Genomic DNA, 19,433 nt, shown 5'->3' on the forward strand with positions numbered 1-19,433 from the left:
TACAAAATAAGAAAGCACGTGCAACCTACATCTTTCCTGCTAGGTAGAGAGCCACATGTGCCTAGAAACAGAAGCCGAAAGCACGAGTAGGCAGTACAGTCAGTTTAAATACCCATTTTGTTCTCAGTCCAGGTGGGTATTTCTGGTGAGATTTTAGGGAATTCTGGGAACTCCCAAGGACTTCTGGGAATTGAAGTCCAGGGTTCAAATCTCCACTTTTACATTCCCCTATTTGATCCTATTGGGAAAAGTTTCCCCAAAAGGATCATGAAAACATAATCAACTTAAAGATTACAATAATTTGAGGATAAAAGGAAAAAAGAACAAAACCAATAATTGCCAGACTCATTGACAAAAAAGCCAGTTAGGAGGGAGTCCCCTTTGGCATGAAAGTATACATACAAATAAATGTTCAATCAACCACAACCAAAGTTCATTCTTGATCTTCTCGTGCAGCTTGTGGTCTGGAGGCATCTTCATGGGGTCTTCTTCAAACAGTTCAGTTTCTGGATTTGGAGAGGTAGCATATTTCTTAACCTAAAATTCTTCTCAAAAGGGATTTAAACTTTGCAATTTAAAATATTATTTTTACATTCCCCCCCTGAAGAGGGTGATTAAAAAACACAGGGTCACTTAGGGATGCATGGCTGATTTATGAGGTATATGAATCAATTGGCAAGAGAAATTAAAAAGACATCAGAAAAATCCAAATAAAAAAAGATAATTTCTGGATGAAAATATAGACTATCAAAGTGTTATGCATAAAATTCTAAGTGAAGGAAAAATACATCTATAGCAGGTCCTTGAATCAGGGCCCAATTAAAATGATATAATCAAGTAAGCATTTACCCAGTCAGTAGCCAGGACCACAGAAAGTTTGCCACACTATGAAAGACAGAAAAGGGACTAGATTATAGGAGCCAAGTAAGGAGCCAAGTTTGGGATATTCATCTGTAAGTATTTTCAGAGTGAGTGTGGATACAAGGAAGGCCTACATCTTAATATATGTAAAGCATCAAAATCTTGAGTCTTCACACCAATATATCCTGTGTGCTCTTTGTGGCACTAATCAGGTTTAGCTTTGTGCTTCATTGACCCTGTGAAATGGCTCTTTTGTATATTTTGACCTGAAATCAGATAGACTCATTAAGTAAAGTCCCATATTTTTTTAAACAATTAGTGGCATCATTTTTACAGTCTCAAGCTTTTGGGGCATGTATTGACATTGTAGCAAATGTATTTTAAACTTATATTACTGCAAAATCAAAAAAGTTAAAAGAAAATCTTAATACTGGTGACATACTTCAAATATAAAAAGGAGAGGAAAAAATAAAAAAACGGAAATAGTCTATTGCACATGCAGTAAAAATATAATAAAAGAGTTTTCAAAATTCAAAAATGTAGCTTATAATTATTGACACACTGTGTCAGCTAAGAAAATATAGAATACAAGGCTTTCTCACCAAAAATGAGATCCATTTCCTCTTCATATCTGGCCATGACCCACTGTGAGTACAAGCAAATGAATTTTACAAGGTAACAGGTTTTTTTAATAAAGAAGAGTAGTACAATGTAGGTATCAATATCCCAAAATTCTTTTTTTTTTTTTTTAAACCCTTACCTTCCGTCTTGGAGTCAATACTGTGTATTGGCTCCAAGGCAGAAGAGTGGCAAGGGTAGGCAATGGGGGTCAAGTGACTTGCCCAGGGTCACACAGCTGGGAAGTGTCTGAGGCCAGATTTGAACCTAGGACCTCCCGTCTCTAGGGCTAGCTCTCAATTCACTGAGCTACCCAGCTGCCCCCTCCCAAAATTCTTAATAGTTCAGTCAATTACAATAGCAAACAAACCCACTATCATATTTCACATGAGTTGCAGTATGGCATTTTTAAAGCCTATGACTGGTGGACATTTGTCACAAGTTGTTACAGATATAGCCAATCTTTCAACCTTGGTAAACATATTTTTTTTAACAAAGTAAAACTCATTTTGAGTCTAGAACATCATCAAGAAATCCAGATATCATTACAAAAATGTGGCAGAGGAGTCTAGGAAAACTCAAACCTCTGTAAAGCTGAAGAGTATAAATGCAAGATGCTCCCTTTTTTTTTCTTGGGAGGCTTCTAGGGTTACAGTGCCCTGGGATTAACTTCCCAACTTCCATTCACATTTTTATAAATGCTGGAGTTGGGATTATAATTGTATTTCACTTCAGCTACTAAAATGGGCTTTACCTCATGTTAGGGGCAGGCAAAATGACCAGAGATTGTTAAGAAAAAAATTCTAAAAATCATGTCTAAAGAACCCTTAAAATCAATTTAAGATATTTAGCTCATTAAATTTTCCAAAGGTTGTAGCAATTTTCTGATGTTCATCTATCCTCTATGTGACAATTTACAAAGTCAAAAATCAAAAGCTGTTTTTATATGGGCCTACTCAATAATGTTTGTTCAGCATAGTTATAGGAGAAAAGCAACAGAATATAACAGTAGTTAAAACTCAGTACATTAAAATGATCCAGTCTAACAGAATAGTATTGAATGCAGTAATATATGAACTTAAAATCTCAAAGTTAAACCTTAAACAAAACTATTAGCAAAATGCAATAGAATACAGAGATTTTTATAAAACATTGAAGTCTGAAATGCCTTAAAAATATAACCTCCAGTCTCTTTAAAGTTCCTTGGCTTTTTTTTATCCATTTAGATGCCTATTGTTAGAAAGCAGAAGATTGGTAAGGGCTAGGCAATGGGGGTTAAATGACCTGCCTAGGGCCATACTGCCAGGAAGTGTCTGAGGCCAGAGTTCAACCAAGGACCTCCCATCTCTAGTCCTAGCTCTCAAGCCACTGAGCCACTGAGTTGCCTCCCCATAGTGAGGAATCTCAATTTTGGCTAAAGTGTTGCAGGGAGCTGAATTTTTCCCCTGAATCTCAGGTGAGATAAATGAAAGTATCAGTACAGTCAAAAGATATCCTCTTAAAGTAGCCATGCTTTAAGTTCCTGTATGGAAAAGTCTCTTCTTTCTTTCTCCCCCTCTGCTATTCCCTGCCCCCAGTCCACATGGAGGCTAATCATAGCCTAAGGAAAAATCACCCCCATTTTTTTTGCCAGCCAATGGAAGTGAGTCTTGGGCATGGGGCAATGAGTGATCTGCTCCGAGGCTAGAGTTTGCTGGGGCAGGCAGGCAGGTTGTGACCAGGTGATAAAGATCTGGGTCAAACAGGTCCAGATTGCAGAAGATCAAGAGGCTTTTCTGAAAATTCTTGAAAGAATTTGGCTTAAAAAAATCATTATTTGGGTTACCTTTTTTTTTTAATTTGAGAAGTTCTCATCCAATCTAGTGGTAGCCAAACTGTTAAAATTAAAATTCGTTTCTCTGCTAAAAAAGAATTATGTTTGTAGAGATTTATTAAAGATTAAGAAATAAAGAAAATACAAAATAAGAAAGCACATGCAACCTACATCTTGCCTGCTAGGTAGAGATCTGCGTGTGCCTAGGAGCAGAAGCCGAGAGTGCAAGTAGGCAGTACAGTCAGTTTAAATACCCATTTTGTTCTCAGCCCAGGTGGGTATCTCCAGTGAGACTTTAGGGAATTTTGGGAACTACCAAGGACTTCTGGGAATTGAAATCCAGGGTTCAAATCTCCACTTTTACATACCCTTAGTCCCAGCAATACCATTATTTCCCAAGGAGATCAGAGAAAAGGAAAAGAGCCTGTATATTCCATTACATCACTCTCTTTGTGATGTCAAAGAACTGGAAATTGATGGAATGTCCATCAATTGAGAAGAAAAAGACACAATCTATATATACATCTCTGTTTGTCAAGTATTATCTTATATGGTACATAGAGAGGAAGGAAGGACTGAGATACCTGGGAATAATTTCTATTAAATAAATAAAATCAAAAGAAGACACAAACTTGAAAACATCTATAAGCAGATCCTCAAAGAAAAACGCAGTTTGGGCACAAGCCCAGCAAGAATTCATAGAAGAGCTCAAAAAAGAGATTTTTTTAAGAAGCAAAAGAAAGAATTCAAAAATCAAAAAGGATCAAAAGAAAAGAAAAAAATTATTTTAAGAGCCTTTAGGCTTTTATTTTGAGAAATTATAAAGGAAAACTGCCCACGCATCTTAGAATTACAAGACAAATTAGAAATTGAAAGAATTCACTGATTACCTTCTGAAAGAGATTACAAAATGAAAAGCTTCTAATAGCCAAATTCTAGAGCTCCCAGATTAAGGAGAAAATACAAGTATCCAAAAAAGAAATCATTTGAATACTGTGGAACCAAAATCAAGTTTATAGAAGATTTAGCAGCTACCAAAATAAAGTAGTGGAAAGCTTGGAATATGATGTTCCAGAAGACAAAGGAGCTTGGCTTTCAACCAAAAATAATCTACCCATTTAAATTGAGTATAATACTACAAGGGGGGAATGGATACTTAATGAAATAGAGGATTTGGAGCATTCCTGATGAAAAGATCAGAACAGAATAGAAATTTTAATGTTTATAATTATTAAAAAAAAACAAATATAAGTGAGTAATCTTAAGGGAATTAATAGGGTTAAACTATGTTTCTAAATGGAAAGATGATACCTATAACCCTTAATAACTTTATTATCATGAGGACAGTTAGAAGTAGCCAACATAGAGTAAACACATGGGTTTGATTTCAAGTTGGAATGATCTCAAAAGTAGAATGGAAGAATCAGAAAGAGATGCCCTGGGAGAAGGAAAAGAAAGGGAGGGGAAAAGTATCTCATACCAAAGAGACATACAATGAAGAGCTTTTATAGTGGAGAGGGAAATGAAGGGGGTGGCAGTACTTGAACTTTTACTCTCATCTAAATTTATTCAAAAATGGGGGTGGGGAAAAATATATATACATACACATACATATATATTTATATATCTACATATATGTATACACATGCACAGAGTTAGGTAAGGAAGTATAAGGGGCTAAGAGCAATGCATTGGTGACTGGAGAGGAAGTAGATTAAGGGAAATAGTTGTAAGAAGCAAAATAAACTTTTGTGGATGACCCAAGTGTAAAGGTTAAATTTAAGGGTTGGATGCAGTTCATTTACAAAATATAGGGGAAACAATAAAGTAAAGAAATGGGAAAGAGGTTAGAGAAAATGCCTTTTCTAGTCCTCACCCAGGAGAACCAATAGTGAGTAATCACGTGGCCACCTCCAATATGGAAGCTAGTTTCTTGGGAAACTAGGAAGGGAGTCAGCCTTTTCACTCACCCAACTAAGTAGTCCAGGAGTCAGAGTCTAAGTTGAAGTCAGGATCCACATTGCAGTCTTCAATAAGGTTTCCTCGAAGACTATCTCTAGGAGACACTCCACAAGACCCAACTTCACCAGCCTCCCAGTCCAAGGATTTTGTGACCTTTATGGTGGTTTCCTATCCCCATCCCTCTTCACACGGGCCAATCACAGTTTCCAAAATTGTCATGCCTCTGCATCCTCTGCAGGTAGCAACTCTCTTAGGATTCACACCTTTAGAACCACATATTTATGAGTGTGTGAACTCTTAAAAGAATTCAAATTTCTGGCTGTTTGAGTTAGAAAAAAAGGGTGGAGGGGGCAGCTGGGTAACTCAGTGGATTGAGAGCCAGACCTAGAGATGGGAGGTCGTAGGTTCAAATCTTGGCCTCAGACACTTCCCAACTGTGTGATCCTGGGCAAGTCACTTGACCCCCATTGCCTAGGCCTTATTGCTCTTCTGCCTTGGAACCAATACACAGTATTGATTCCAAGATGGAAGGTAAGGGTTTATTAAAAAAATAAATAATAAAAAAATGTTTTAAGGTGGAGCTCTTCCAAGTATCTTGCTGGCTTCATACCTCTAAAGGTGTTAACTCTCCTACTAGGAGTAATAATTTGTGGACTTCCCTTACTTCAGGGTTAAGTATGGATGTATTCTCTTTTGTTGATTAATTCAAAAGTAGACCAAAGAGTTAATCCCATCTTCAGTCTGTGAGATACTAAGTAAGGGTACTTGAGTTATTGTTATCCCAAAGTGTTAACTCCAACTAGGCAAAGAGAACAAAGGATTCCCTTTTCACAAGTGCAAACTCAGAATAAACAAAGAGAACTAAGAATTTCCTTTCCCACAAGGTAAAACAAAAGGATAAACAAAAGAGAATAGTATGGAAGAAAATATAGTTAGCAATCATAACTGTGAGTGCCAATGGTATAAACTCACCCATAAAAGAGAAGACTATATCAGAGTGTATTCAAAACCAAAAATCTAACAAGATATTGTTTACAAGAGTGAAATACACACAAAGCAAAACTTAGAGGCTAAAGTTAAAAAGGCATGAGTAGCAATCATGATCTAAAAGCAAAAGCAAAAGTAGATCTGTGGGATCCAGCCAAAGCAGTACCTAGAGGAAACTTACATCTAAATGTTTATATCAGTGAAAGAGAGACAGAGCAAATCAAACCTTAATTGGACTTGCAACTAAAAAAATAAATAAAATAAAAACTAGAAAAATTACAAATTTAAAATCTCCCAATTAAACACCAAAATCCTGAAAAACTAAAATTGAAAATAAAAACCATTGAAATAGTAAATAAAAATACAAGTTATTTTTATGGGTGGGGACAATAAAATAAGTAAACCATTGACTAATTTGCTATTTAAAAAGAAGAAAATAAAATTACAGAAATTAAAATTGACTACATATACAATGAAGATGGAATTAAAGCAATTATTAGGAAGATTTTTATCTAACTATATGCTAATAAAACTAATAATCTAAACAAATCCTATCTTAGAAAAAAAAATAAAAAATGCCATAACTGAACTTACTAAGAAAAAAACATCCCTGACTAAATGGATTTACAAGCCAGTTCTACCAAGCTACCTACCAAATAACAGCTAATTCCAATATTACATATTTTTTAAATAGGTAAAGGAGTCCTATCAAATTCCTTCTAAACACAAATATGGTTTGGGTACCTAAACCAAAAAGAGCAAAAACAGAGAGAAAATCATAGACAAATTATCCTAATGAATGTACTATATAATTTTTCAATAAGATTACAGCAACATATCACAAAGATCATACATTACAACTGTGGTGGATTTATACCAGGAATGTAGAACTATAATTGACTATCAAAAACAACAAAAGTCATATATATTAATAGTTGCAGAAAAGACTTTTAACAAGCTATAATACTCACTGCTATTAAAAAATTAGAAAGGGGTGGGAAGCTGCGTAGCACAGTGGATTGAGAGCCAGGCCTATAGACAGGAGGTCCTTGATTCAAATCTGCCCTCAGACACTTCCCAGCTATGTGACCCTGGGCAAGTCACTTAACCCCTATTGCCTAGTCCTTACCACTCTTCTGCCGTAGAACCAATATACAGTATTGATTCCAAGATGGAGGGTAAGGTTTTTTTTTTTTTTAATTAGAAAACATGAGAATAATAAATGTAATTTTTTTGAACTATGGGAGTAGAAACACAGAAGAAAAACATTTGCTTGATCACATTGTTAAATGGGGATATAATTGTGGATATAGACTCTAAACAATCACTACTGAAAATATTAATAATATGGAACTAGGTCTTGATCAATGATACATGTAAAACCCAGTGGAATTGCTCATTGGCTACAAGAGGGGGAAGGGAAGAACATGAATCATGTAACCATGGGAAAATATTCTAAATTAATTTAATAAATAAAAATTTTAAATAAAAAAAATAAGAAATGTATCTTTTCTTAAAATGGTAAGTGTATCTACCTAAAACCAAGAGCAAGTATTATCTGTAAGGGGAATAAACTAGTAGATTTTCCATTAAGATCAAGAGTGAAGCAAGGAACCCCATTATCATGATTATTTTTCAGTACCCTACTAGAAATGCTATCCATAGCAATAAGACAAGGAAAAGAAATTAAAGGAATGAGCATAAAATCAAGGGAAAAAATTATCCCTCTTTGTAGCCGATATGATAAATTTAAAGAACCCAAGAAAGGCAACTAAAAAACTAGTTGAAACAATTAAAAACTTTAGCAAGATTTCAGGATATAAAATAAACCCATGCAAACAATTAGCATTTCTATATATTACTAACAAAACCCAGCAAGAAAACATAGAAAGAGAAATTCCATTTAAAATAACTTTGACAGTATAAGATTCTTGAAAGTCCATTTGCCAAAATATATACAGGAACTAATGAACACAGTTACAAAATACTCTTCACACAAATAAAGACAAATCTAAGTAATTGGAGAAAATTTAATTGCTCAAGGATAAAAATGACAATACTTTAAATTACTTATTCAGTACCATATTGCTCACACTACCAAAGGACTACATTATAGAGGTAAGAAAAAAATTGAAAATTTGTCTGGAATAACAGACGGTCAAGACTATCAAAAGAATCATTTTACTTTAAATGTAGAGGAAGAGATTATTTGACAAAGTGGTAATCATCAAAACAATTTGGTAATGGATAAGAAATAAAGTGACTGTTACAATGAACTAAATTAGATTCAGAAGGGGTATCAGGTTTGATAAACCCAAAGATCCTAGCTATTGGGAGCAAGAACTCAGTATTTGACAAAATTTTCTGGAAAAATTAGAAAGTACTCTGGCAAAAAGTAAATATAAAACTATCCCACCAAATACTAATTTAAGCTTAAAATAAGTACATGATTTAAACAGCAAGGGTGATATAATCAAAGTGGAGGCACATCAAAGAAATTATGTCAGCACTGTGAGTAGGGGGAAAGTTCATGATTAAATAAGAGAGAGATGTTCATAGAAGATAAAATAGATAATTTTCTGATAAAATGCCCATTTTTCAAAGCTATAGAGAACTGAGCCAAATTTATAAAAATCAGAGCCATTCCCCATATAATTAAGAATATGAACAGGCAGTTTTCAGAGAAAGAAGCCAAAGCTATCAATAGTCATATGAAGAAATGCTCTAAAGCACTAATAGTTAGAGAAATGCAAACCAAAACAAGATACTGAGATACTACCTTATACCCATCAGATTGGCTAAAATGACAGAGTAAGAAAATTATAAATACTGGAGGAGCTGTGGGGAAATAGGTTCGCTAATACACTATTAATTTGAGCTGTAAACTAGTTCAAACATTCTGGAAAACAATTTGGAACTATGTCTAAGGGGCAATTAAACTCTAAATACCCTTTGAGTCAGCAATACCATTACTGGGTCTATATCCCAAGGAGATCAAAGAATAAGGAAAAAGACTCATATGAAGAAAAATATTTATAGCAGCTCTCTCTGTGGTGGCTAAAATTGGGAAATTAAGGACTGGCCCATCAATTTGGGAATAGCCAAACAAGTTATGTGATTGTGATAGAATACTATTGTGCTGTCAGAAATTATGAAGGTGATGGTTTCAGAAAAGCCCGTAGGAAAACTTATATGAACTAATGCAAAGTGAAATGAACCAGGAACATAATAGAAAGTATGATAGCAATATTGTAAAGATAATCTGCTGTGAAAGTCTTAGTAACTGATCAATAGTTATCTATCACAATTCCAAAGGACTCATGATGTAATGCAAAATGCTATCTATCTCCAGATAAAGAACTGGTGGTCTCAGAATACTAGTTGAAGCATTTAAAAATTGATATCTTTTTATTAGAAGAACAGATTTTCTCCTAGTACTCCTTTCCCTCCCAGAAAGCCATTGCTTATAGCAAATAATATTTTTTAAAGAAAAAAAAGAAGGGGGGAGCAACAAAATCAATCAGTACATTGAAGAAGTCAACATATTTAATGTTCTGCACAGGTGATACTTTCACTTCTATAAAGCAGTAAAAGTGGGGTTGTGTTCTTTCTTATCTTTGGGGCCATGCTTTTTCTTGAAGTATTTTTCCCCTCTATTTTTCTTGCATTTTTTGGCAGTGGAGTAAAAGAGAACAGCTATTGCAGAAATATGTTTTACGTGACATTATAGGTATAATGAATGTTATATTTCTTATTTCTTAAAGAAGTTTGAAATCCACTATAATACACCCTCGTAGTACTAGCTTTAATTTCATTGTATAGGTTTTACAGACAGATTTCACAGACAGAATTGCAGCTCTCTAACAATCTATAATTTTTCCATTATTTCTGGCATGATTTGTAGTGGAATCATAGGGACATAAGGGCAAAGAAAATGCCCTATTAATAGGAAAAACTTATCCAGCTGATGGGTAATACTCTACACTGAAGGTGCCATAAGCATACTATTTTCTTATAGAGGCAGCTTCTATGATTAATGTAGTTAAAGAGCCTCAGCTCCACAAAATTATAATGACTTTGATAAGCTTATATATAATTAGACATTAATAGCTATTCATTCCTAATCCTTGACAGTGTTGTATATGTATCTCACTTTGACTACAAAGGCCAGCAATGACAGAGGCACATTATTAATTCTTAGGTACTATTGAACAAATTGGACATACCACCCTCACTCCTTTTAGAGGATTGGCCCTTAATTGCTAGGACCTTTCTAACATTTAAGTCAAAATTATGACCAATAAGATTCAACAAATATGTTAGGTGCCTGCTATGTACAAGGGAGAGAAAGGGGGAATAAGCATTTATTAAATGACTATTTTATGGGGGCAGGCAGGTGACTCAATTGATTGAGAGCTAAGCCTTGAGACAGGAGATCTTGGGTTCAAATCTGGCCTCAGACACTTCCCAGCTGTGTGACCCTGGGCAAGTCACTTAAACCCCCAATTACCGTTCTTCTGCCTTGTAACCAATACACAGTATAGATTCTAAGATGGAAGGTAAAGATTTTTTATTGACTATGATGTGCCTGGCACTGTGTCAAGTGTTCTACAAATATTATCTCTTGGGTCACAAGGAATTGTGCAAATAAAGGCAGGGGGTATAAAGATATAGATGAAAATATTCCCTACCCCCTCAAAGATCTTACATTCTTGTGGGATGAGGGGGAAAGAATATAACATGAGCAGACAAGTAAATAGAAAGGATTGCTACAAGCTTGGTGTAGATCAAGAAAAAGCTTCACAGAAGAAATGACTCCCAGTATGAACCTTGAAGAAAGCAAAGGATTTTGAGAGGCAGAAATGAAGACTGGGTACTTTCCAGTCATGAGAGATGGTGGGGTGGGCCAAAGAAGAGAATTAGAATGCTTGATTTGGGAAATAAAAGAGTCCAGCTTTGCTAGATCATCAACCGTATGAAGTCATATGAAATAAGTTTCAAATGAGGAGGAACTGGCAGTTTTTGAACAGTGGTGGGAAGGAAAGGGCCTAAAAGGAGGGAAACCACTTGGTAAACACTCCTGAAAAAGCACGCTGAAGGCCTTTATGAGGACAGTAGCCAGCAGAGTGAAAATGGGTACATGATATGTGGTGTACATAAAATCCATAAAAATTGGCAAATGACTATCTGTGGAGGGCAAGGAAGAGGAAAGTCAGGGATGACAAAGGTTATGAACCTGGATGACTAGAAGGATGAAAGCTCAGCTGGGACATGCATGCATGCATGCATACATACATACGCACGTGCGTGCATGCGTAGATACTACATACATACATACATACATACAATCATTGAATACATACATTGGGAGGCGAGCCAGAAGTGTGTGGTTTTCCTGAGTTTGGAGGTAGTAGGTCCTCTGTTTTGGCCAGATTCTAGTCTAATACCAGTCTGTATTAAACCTGGCTCCTTAACAGGGATTCTCTGAGGGTAAGAAGGATGAGGGATTTAATAGATCCTCTCTAAAGTGTTCATTTTCATTGGGGAAGGGGAGGAAGATTATGATGTAAATCCAACAAGTTGTTAAAAGAAAATCTATAGAAATACCAAGTTGTCTTATCCCTGAATCTTTTTGCCCATATCTCCTCCATCTGTGAAAACTTTTGTTTGACCCTGCCATACCCGCAAGTTTATCATCTTATATTTTCAGCAAGCTTTTAGAAAAAGCTCTCTAGATTCCCTACTCTACCTCTTCACCTCCCATTCACTTCTCAGCCTCCTGCAATATGATTTCCATCATTTAATGGAAACTGTTCTCTTCATGTTACCAACAGTCCCTTACTTGCTAATGTCTTTTCCCCAGATTTTCTCCTTCTTGACCATTCTGTAGTGTCTGACACTGTTGGCCACCCCATCCTCTGAGATATTCTCCACCCCCCCAGGTTTTCATGATGCTGCTCTTTCTTGCTTCTCTTCCTACCTTCCCATCCATTTCTTCTCAGTCTCATTTTCTGGGTCATCATCCCTCCTTTGGGTAAGTCTCTCCCTGTATTCTATCCTGAGCTGTCTTCTCTCTCCACATACTTTTTTTTAACCCTTACCTCCCATCTTGGAATCACTATATTGGTTCCAAGACAGAAGAGCGGTACGGGCTAGGCAACCCATATTCACACAGCTAGAAAGTATCTGAGGCCACATTTGAACCCAGGACCCCCATCCCTAGGTCTGGTTCTCAATCCATGGAATCACCCAACTGCCGCATCTCCACACTTCCTCTTGTCAGTCTTCCATATCTATAACCAACTTTCATCCTCTTCTTGAGCTCTTCTCTCACATTACCAACTACCTTTTGCACATCTGAAGAAGTATGTACTCGAGACAGCTAGTTAGCACAGCCCCTTAATCTATCAGTGCTCTAGGCAACTCTCTGTGACTGTAGGTTGCAGAGAAACTACTGACTTCATTGGTAGAATGAGTTTTCTGAACCTTGGAGTTCCCTGAACCTGTGAAATCACAGGTTCAGCTCCTAACCCAGTCCCTTTTTCCTTCTTGCACTCACACCAAACTGGCTGATGGGCTATACCCATACAGAGTATTTCATTTCCTATACCTTTGTATAGGATTCCCAGAAGGCTTCTGTGTTCTCCCTCATCACCTCCACAACCTCCAAGACTCATCCCAAAGGTCACTTCCTCTATGAAGCCTTTCCTAAACCCCATCATTTTTGCTGCTCTCCCAAACTCCCAAATTACTTTGTATTTATTGAGGATATATTCTGTATTCACTTATTTCTAGAACATAAAGGTCATTTCAGAGTATCAGAGCCTATTGAATTGTGTGTGTCTATCAGAGCAAAATGGGTGTATTTGTGACAACTGCACCCTTCAAAGAAACATTATTGTAAGAGATTAATTGGTGGGATTTTCTCTTTTTTTGGGGGGGATGGCTTGTAGTTGCTGAATCCTGAAGATGACCTCTTACCAGGAAAGATTCGAGACAGCAATCGTTCAACTCTACTAGCAACAATTCAGGAACATGGCTACCCAACCATCAACTTGGGGATTGTAGGAGACAAGTAAGTATTGAATTAATTTGACAAGTCGACATTATGCATTGTGGCTCTTTAGAACATGAATTTCACCCAAAGAGGTAAGGAAAAGAAAATTATACAAATATTTTAATTTATGTCAATCTCTTGGAGCCAGAGGGTTATAGAGTACAGATATCCTTTAGGAATTTTTTTCACCCCAAGAAGTGGCTTTTGAAGCAAAAAAGAGAAAATTCTTCATTGCTGTGGTTTTTAGCATATAGAGATCTTTATTTTATGGTGTTGTTTTTCTCTTCCTACTCCTGGCTTTTGCAATTTTGCAACTCATTCTTGTGCTTTCTGCATCAAAGGCCAGGAAAAGCACAGGTGAGTAAAGTAGGAGATGTGAGGACTAGCACTCATAGGCCCTTTCTGGCTGATTTTTAAACATTTCAATAAATAGCCCCTATACATGCCAATTCATTCAGTATTGACTTTTGAGTCCTTGAAACACCTTCACATCTAAAAACCAGCTGATTTCTTATCTGTCATTTCACTCTTTACAGCCATCTTTTCTCCACTTTTTATTTTCCATCTTTTCATGTTCTACAATTATTTCTGGTGGAGATTGTTTCCTTTGACAGCAGTTTGATCTTTGAAAACCTTTGATATTTGCTTTGACTTTGATGGCTAGTCTAGAACTGGTCTGTAGCTGAGGCCCTAGCTCAGAGCTCCATGTTTTCTGCATGCCTAAGAGCCATATAACTTTAACCCTAACCAGGTGTCATATAACTGAGTGAATAGAACCAGTTCCAAAAGAACAGGTTGTTTGAATTTTGAGTTGACCAGCAACCAACCTTTCTTTCACACAGGTTTCCATTCCTTGGAAACTATATACTGATACAAATGACCCCAAGAGAGATAGAATCAAGTGCTAAGAAGAGGAAGAAAAATTTCTGAGGCACAAAGGCTTGAATTGAAACCCTGAAACAGGGGAACTAAGGCTGCCTGGTTAATGAGTGTCTTTCACAACCAACCCTACCTCAAACCCCACAGGTTTTCTTCTATTTCCTAGTCACAAGGACAAAAATGATTTCTAAATAGATATCTTGATATTTGACTTTCTCAAAGCAGTGAGCCTATGCCTCCTGTCTCTTTTTGTCTCACTGCTTTGTCTTCTAAAATAGTGCCAACCACTTGCCACAGTGCTATCAAAAAACACGATAGCTCTGATCCATTTCTGGAGCTAACACGTGGCTGTATTCAGGTTTAACAAGCAATAATAGTCATACTATGCTCTGAAGAATATTCTCTTGGCATCTCTTTGGGGTTACCTGTGAGGGGGGCCAACAGAGAGAGCAGAGAAAAGCAGGCTAAAAAAAATAACAAAATCAAAAACAGTTCCCAGTCTCCAGTGGTAAATTTACTCTTTTTGCTCACCATACCTCACATCAGAATAAAAGTCATTACAAAAAACTGGAGTATATCTGGGCATTCTCAGTCTAAAGCTTGAAAAGCCCCCAAGTGAACAGAAATAACGAGATTAAAATGTAGAAGTGGAAAGTGAATCCATCCAATAGCAAGAGGAAAATCTGTGCAGGCAATTTAGATTAAAGGCATCGTATATCCCTTGCTGAAGTCATTTGGTATTCTAGGAATACCCCCTCATTTTTTAGCTACCTTTACAGCTGTATGCTAATGAGAACAAATGATATTACATAGAAACTACCATGTAAAGTCCTCTAGGGAAACTCAGAGGGGTCTGGGACAAAGTCTATATACTGTCTGCAAAATGAAAAGAGAAACAGTCTCTGAGAACTCACAGACTTTTCTCAACTGTGGCCAAGTGATAAAAGAAGCATGTATCTCAAGTGACGTTAACTAGGGCTCTGGAGAGAGATCAGGGTTAAAACTATAGATTGAGGAAATTACAATAGGAAAGAGGGCAAATATAAGATCACAAATAGGGATAGAAAGGATAGGGAACAGTTGGAGGGAGGAAGACCGAAAAAAGGAAAAAATGAAGAGAATTCAGGACTACAGAAGCCAAGGATGAAGACTTTCACTAAAGAGAAAGTAACCACTAGAGCCAAATGTTCCGGGCTGAAAGAGGAAACCTCAGCAAAGGTTTTAAGAATCTGCAATTAAAAAGTCCTTGGTGATTTTTTTTTCTCAAATCCTTACTTTCTGTCCTAATAACAACTCTAAGACAGAAGGGCAGGGGCTAGGCAAACGGGGTAAGTAACTTGCTCAGAATCACACAGGTAGGAAGTGTCTAGGGCCATATTTGAACCCAGGTCCTCCCAACTATAGGCCTATTGCTCTGTCTACTGAACCACCTATCTGCCCCTTTTGGTAATTTTTAAGAGCACAATTTTAGAAGATACCTTCCTTCCCAATTGTACTATATATACATTTGTGTGATATATAATTACATACTCTATTGGCAGAACTCCACTATTATAGTTTCCCCTAAAATCTGCACATGAGATGACCAGTCAATTAACAAGCATTTTTTTTTACACCTACTATGTCCATTACTCTGATGAGTAATAGGGATTACAAGGAGAAAAGAAAATCAAAAATTGCCTCAAAGGCACTCGGGGAACTTATCAATGCCACTAAGCTCAATGACCACTTCTAAAATATTCTACATTATTTGGACTATTGTCATTTTACCCACAAAGTTTTTTTTTATTTATTTTTACTATATTGTACAGAATTTAAGAAGATGATGTAGCCACCTTTGAGGATAAGTCTTTTAAGTCCTTATAAGTAAGTTAGTTTAGCTGGATAATCAGGCCTCTCTTGAAATAGTCACAACTTGAGTTCATTTGGTCAGAACTGTGTGGGGTCTGACACTTTCTTGCATTTGCACATACACTTCCATTTCTGTGGAATCTAAAGTGAATCTAAGTTTCTTACCAGTTATGACAAATAATGAAATCTCATCTTTGAAATCTTAAATTAATCTAGGTTGCTGTAGTTAATCAAGCATTTATTAAGCTGATGCTGCCAATGGAAAGACAAAAGCAATTCATTTGCCTTTTGTGCTCATGTTCAGGTGAAAAAGAAAAAAATTATCTTTTTTCCCAAGAGACAGTTTTAATAATAGTGTTATTTCTCTAGTATAATAAATAGAAATAAGAATCCAGAAAGCTACAGTCTCCATGTTTATTTATGGCTTCAACATGAAAAAGAAGAAAGCAGGGAAATGAGCAGAATATGTTCATCTTGACATTGATATTGTGCCTGGGTTTTTGTTTGGGGAAAACACACCCCTGAGCACGCAGTGCATTTTTAAGGGACAGGAGCTAGGTAGAATGGAAATCTCCAAAGTTTCCTGGCTAACAATGTGAAACAATATGAAAGAGAAATGAGAAGTAAGTACACAATTTTTATGGTAAAATTTAATCCCTATTCAGAAAAATCCTATATACGATAGACTCATTTTTGTTAGACAGGATTCTGTTACCCAAACTCTATTAACCAGAACTTCCTCACATCTAGAGTATAAGGACACTAAGAAATAAAATTAGGACCTTTCTCACAATGTTATATGTTTATGCTCAGATGTATTCATAATTTAGATACTGCAAAAGTCAAAAACACCTTCTAAGTCATCGAAGAAACATTAAATCTCATAGTATATTTTGATGTTAACTTCCTTTGATTATATCTTTGAAAATGGATAGAAATCAATCCTCTGACCCTATTATATAACAGTTTGCTAAAAATGTAAGATGCTAGCTACTATTATTTTATAGTATTTGTGTATTTTGTAGACACTTTCCTATAGTATATAAAATTGGTGGGAAGTGGGGTAGGGGGATCTTCCATTACAAACCATCTTATATTAAAAAAAATAGGACCTTTGGAAAATCAGTATCTAAGAAACAATTCTATCTGCAAATCCTGTACAGATTTAGGTACTATTTTTCCTGTCACTAAAAAAACTAAATTAGCTTTGGCAAGTTATACTTGCTGACCTTTTTTTTAATGATCTATTTCCTCTTCAGTTAGGAAAAAATAGCAGAGGGAATTGTTGCCTCAAAAGGATATATACTGTTGAATGAATTTATAGAGCACTGGGCCTGGGTTTTCTGACTGGCTCTTTTATAAAGTGGATCACTTAAGGACTGGATTAGAGCTCCTCCAGTATAAATCCCCACTGATCTTGTCTTATGATGCCTATTGTCATGATTTCTCAAGGGCCCAAATAGCCCCTATAGTCTTAGGAGCCTGCACAGCATGGAGAAGGTGTTTTTGAGTAGTGATCTGAGAAGGGAAATAGAGGGGGCAGGAAACCTTTGTAAAGTTTTATTTGAGAGCTCAGAATTGTAAGCAGTCACTAATAGGCCAATTATAGGGGAACACTGATTTAGGACTGGAAGAGGGAGCTTAGAAGTCATCTTGATGACCCTTATTTTTACTTATATAACACCAGAGAACCCCAGCCTAGAAAGAGGCTCAGCCTCTCTCTCCCAATAAAGAATTCCTAGCTCTCAATCCCATGCAGACTGGGTTCAGTCCTAGAAAAGCCTAGTCCCTAAAGAGAAAGATAAGGCTGTTGATTTCAAAGCTCTTCATATCCTTGTCACAAAGCCCTGAGGAAAATCACTTAAAGTTCAGCTTTGGTTCATGTCATCTAAAGGTTCTCTTCCTAAAGGAGGGTAAAAACTGTTACATGCCAGACATTCCAGAAAGAGGAAGAGTCACTCCCTTTTAAAACATTTATATTTTATTTTTTTCAAATTACGCATAAAAAAGATTTTAAACTATTTTTCCTTTTTGAGTTCCAAATTTTCTCCTTTTCTCCCTCCCATCTTCCTCCCTGAGACAGCAGGCAATTAGATCTACAATATACATTTACCATCATTGAAAACCTATCTCCATATTAGTGATTTTACAAAAGAAAACAGAGACCAAAAAGAAAAAGAAAGTAAGTTTTTTAAAAATCATACTTCAATCTACATTCAAAATCCATTAGTTCTTTCTCTGGAGGTGGAGAACATCTTTCATTATAAATCTTTTCAAATTGTCTCGATTCATTGTATTGCTGAGAATAGCAGTCTTTCACAGTCATCATACAACATTGCTATTACTCTGTACAATATTCCCTATTCACTTTACTTTGCATCAGTTTATGTAAGTCTTCCCAGGTTTTTCAGAATCTATCCTGCTTGTCATTTCTTATAGCACAATAATATACTCCAACAATCATATGCCACAACTTGTTCAGCCATCCCCCAATTGATGGGCATCCCTTCAATTTCCAGTTCTTTGCCATCACAAAAAGGTCTACTATAAATAATTTCATACAAATAGATTCTTTTCCCTTTTCTTTGATCTCTTTGAGATACAGACCTAGTAGTGGTATTACTGGGTCAGAGTATACACAGTTTTATAACCCTTTGAGCAGTTTAGAATTGAAGTGTCCCCCCTTTTAAGGAGTATTCAATGGATTGCTCTTGCTGCCTGGTGGGCCAGACTTCCTAAATGCATCCTTCTTCCCCTAGTACCAAGGAATGCTAAGTCCTTCAGCACCAAGTCCTGAACAGGGGAGGGGGGCTCAGTCATTTACTTTCCCCATTGCCCAGATGAAGAAACAAGAGCAAAGAGCAAAGCATTTGCCCAAGATCAAAGATAGTAAGAGGCAGAACTGGAATGGAGGCAAGGTCTCCTGAATTCAAATTCAGTCCTTCTGCTGCCTCTGCCTTGGGCAGAGTTGCAAAGAATACAAGTAGCAGGCAGCTAGGTAGCACAGTGTTTAGATCTAGCTGAACCAGGAGTCAGGAAGACCCTAGTACAAATCTGGCCTCAGATACTTACTAGCTGTGTGACTTTGAACAAGTCATTTAACCTCCCACTACCTAGCCCTTACTGCTATTCTGGATTGGAACCAATACTCAATATTGATTCAAAGATGGAAGGTAGTGGTTTTACTTTTTTAATGGACTCAATAACTTCCAAACTGTTTCCAGGTCTAGATCTATGATGCTTTAAACTCTTCGACTACATTATGTGCTAAATAAGCTTCTGCAAGTTGGCCTCAGAACCTAACCATCATTTACAATATTGTTTTTATAGGAAAATGCCTTGTGAGTTCCAAACAGTTGACTTAGAAATGAACTGTTGGAATACACCATATTCATAAATCAAGAA

The 19,433-nt window shown here is 36.4% G+C and overlaps 1 protein-coding gene across 12 annotated transcripts in view; it reads left to right on the forward strand.

Annotated features, from left to right (window-relative positions):
- Positions 1-19,433, forward strand: part of GPHN (gephyrin) — an 852,406-nt gene that overhangs the window by 752,215 nt on the left and 80,758 nt on the right. For all 12 annotated transcript variants that reach the window (XM_007473063.2, XM_056820908.1, XM_001369841.4 and 9 more), the window contains one exon: positions 13,195-13,316. In XM_007473063.2, the coding sequence (XP_007473125.1) occupies positions 13,195-13,316 (122 nt within the window). The remainder of the gene's footprint in view (positions 1-13,194; positions 13,317-19,433) is intronic.

This window comes from Monodelphis domestica, chromosome 1 (assembly GCF_027887165.1).
Source record: "Monodelphis domestica isolate mMonDom1 chromosome 1, mMonDom1.pri, whole genome shotgun sequence".
Classification (NCBI taxonomy): domain Eukaryota; kingdom Metazoa; phylum Chordata; class Mammalia; order Didelphimorphia; family Didelphidae; genus Monodelphis; species Monodelphis domestica.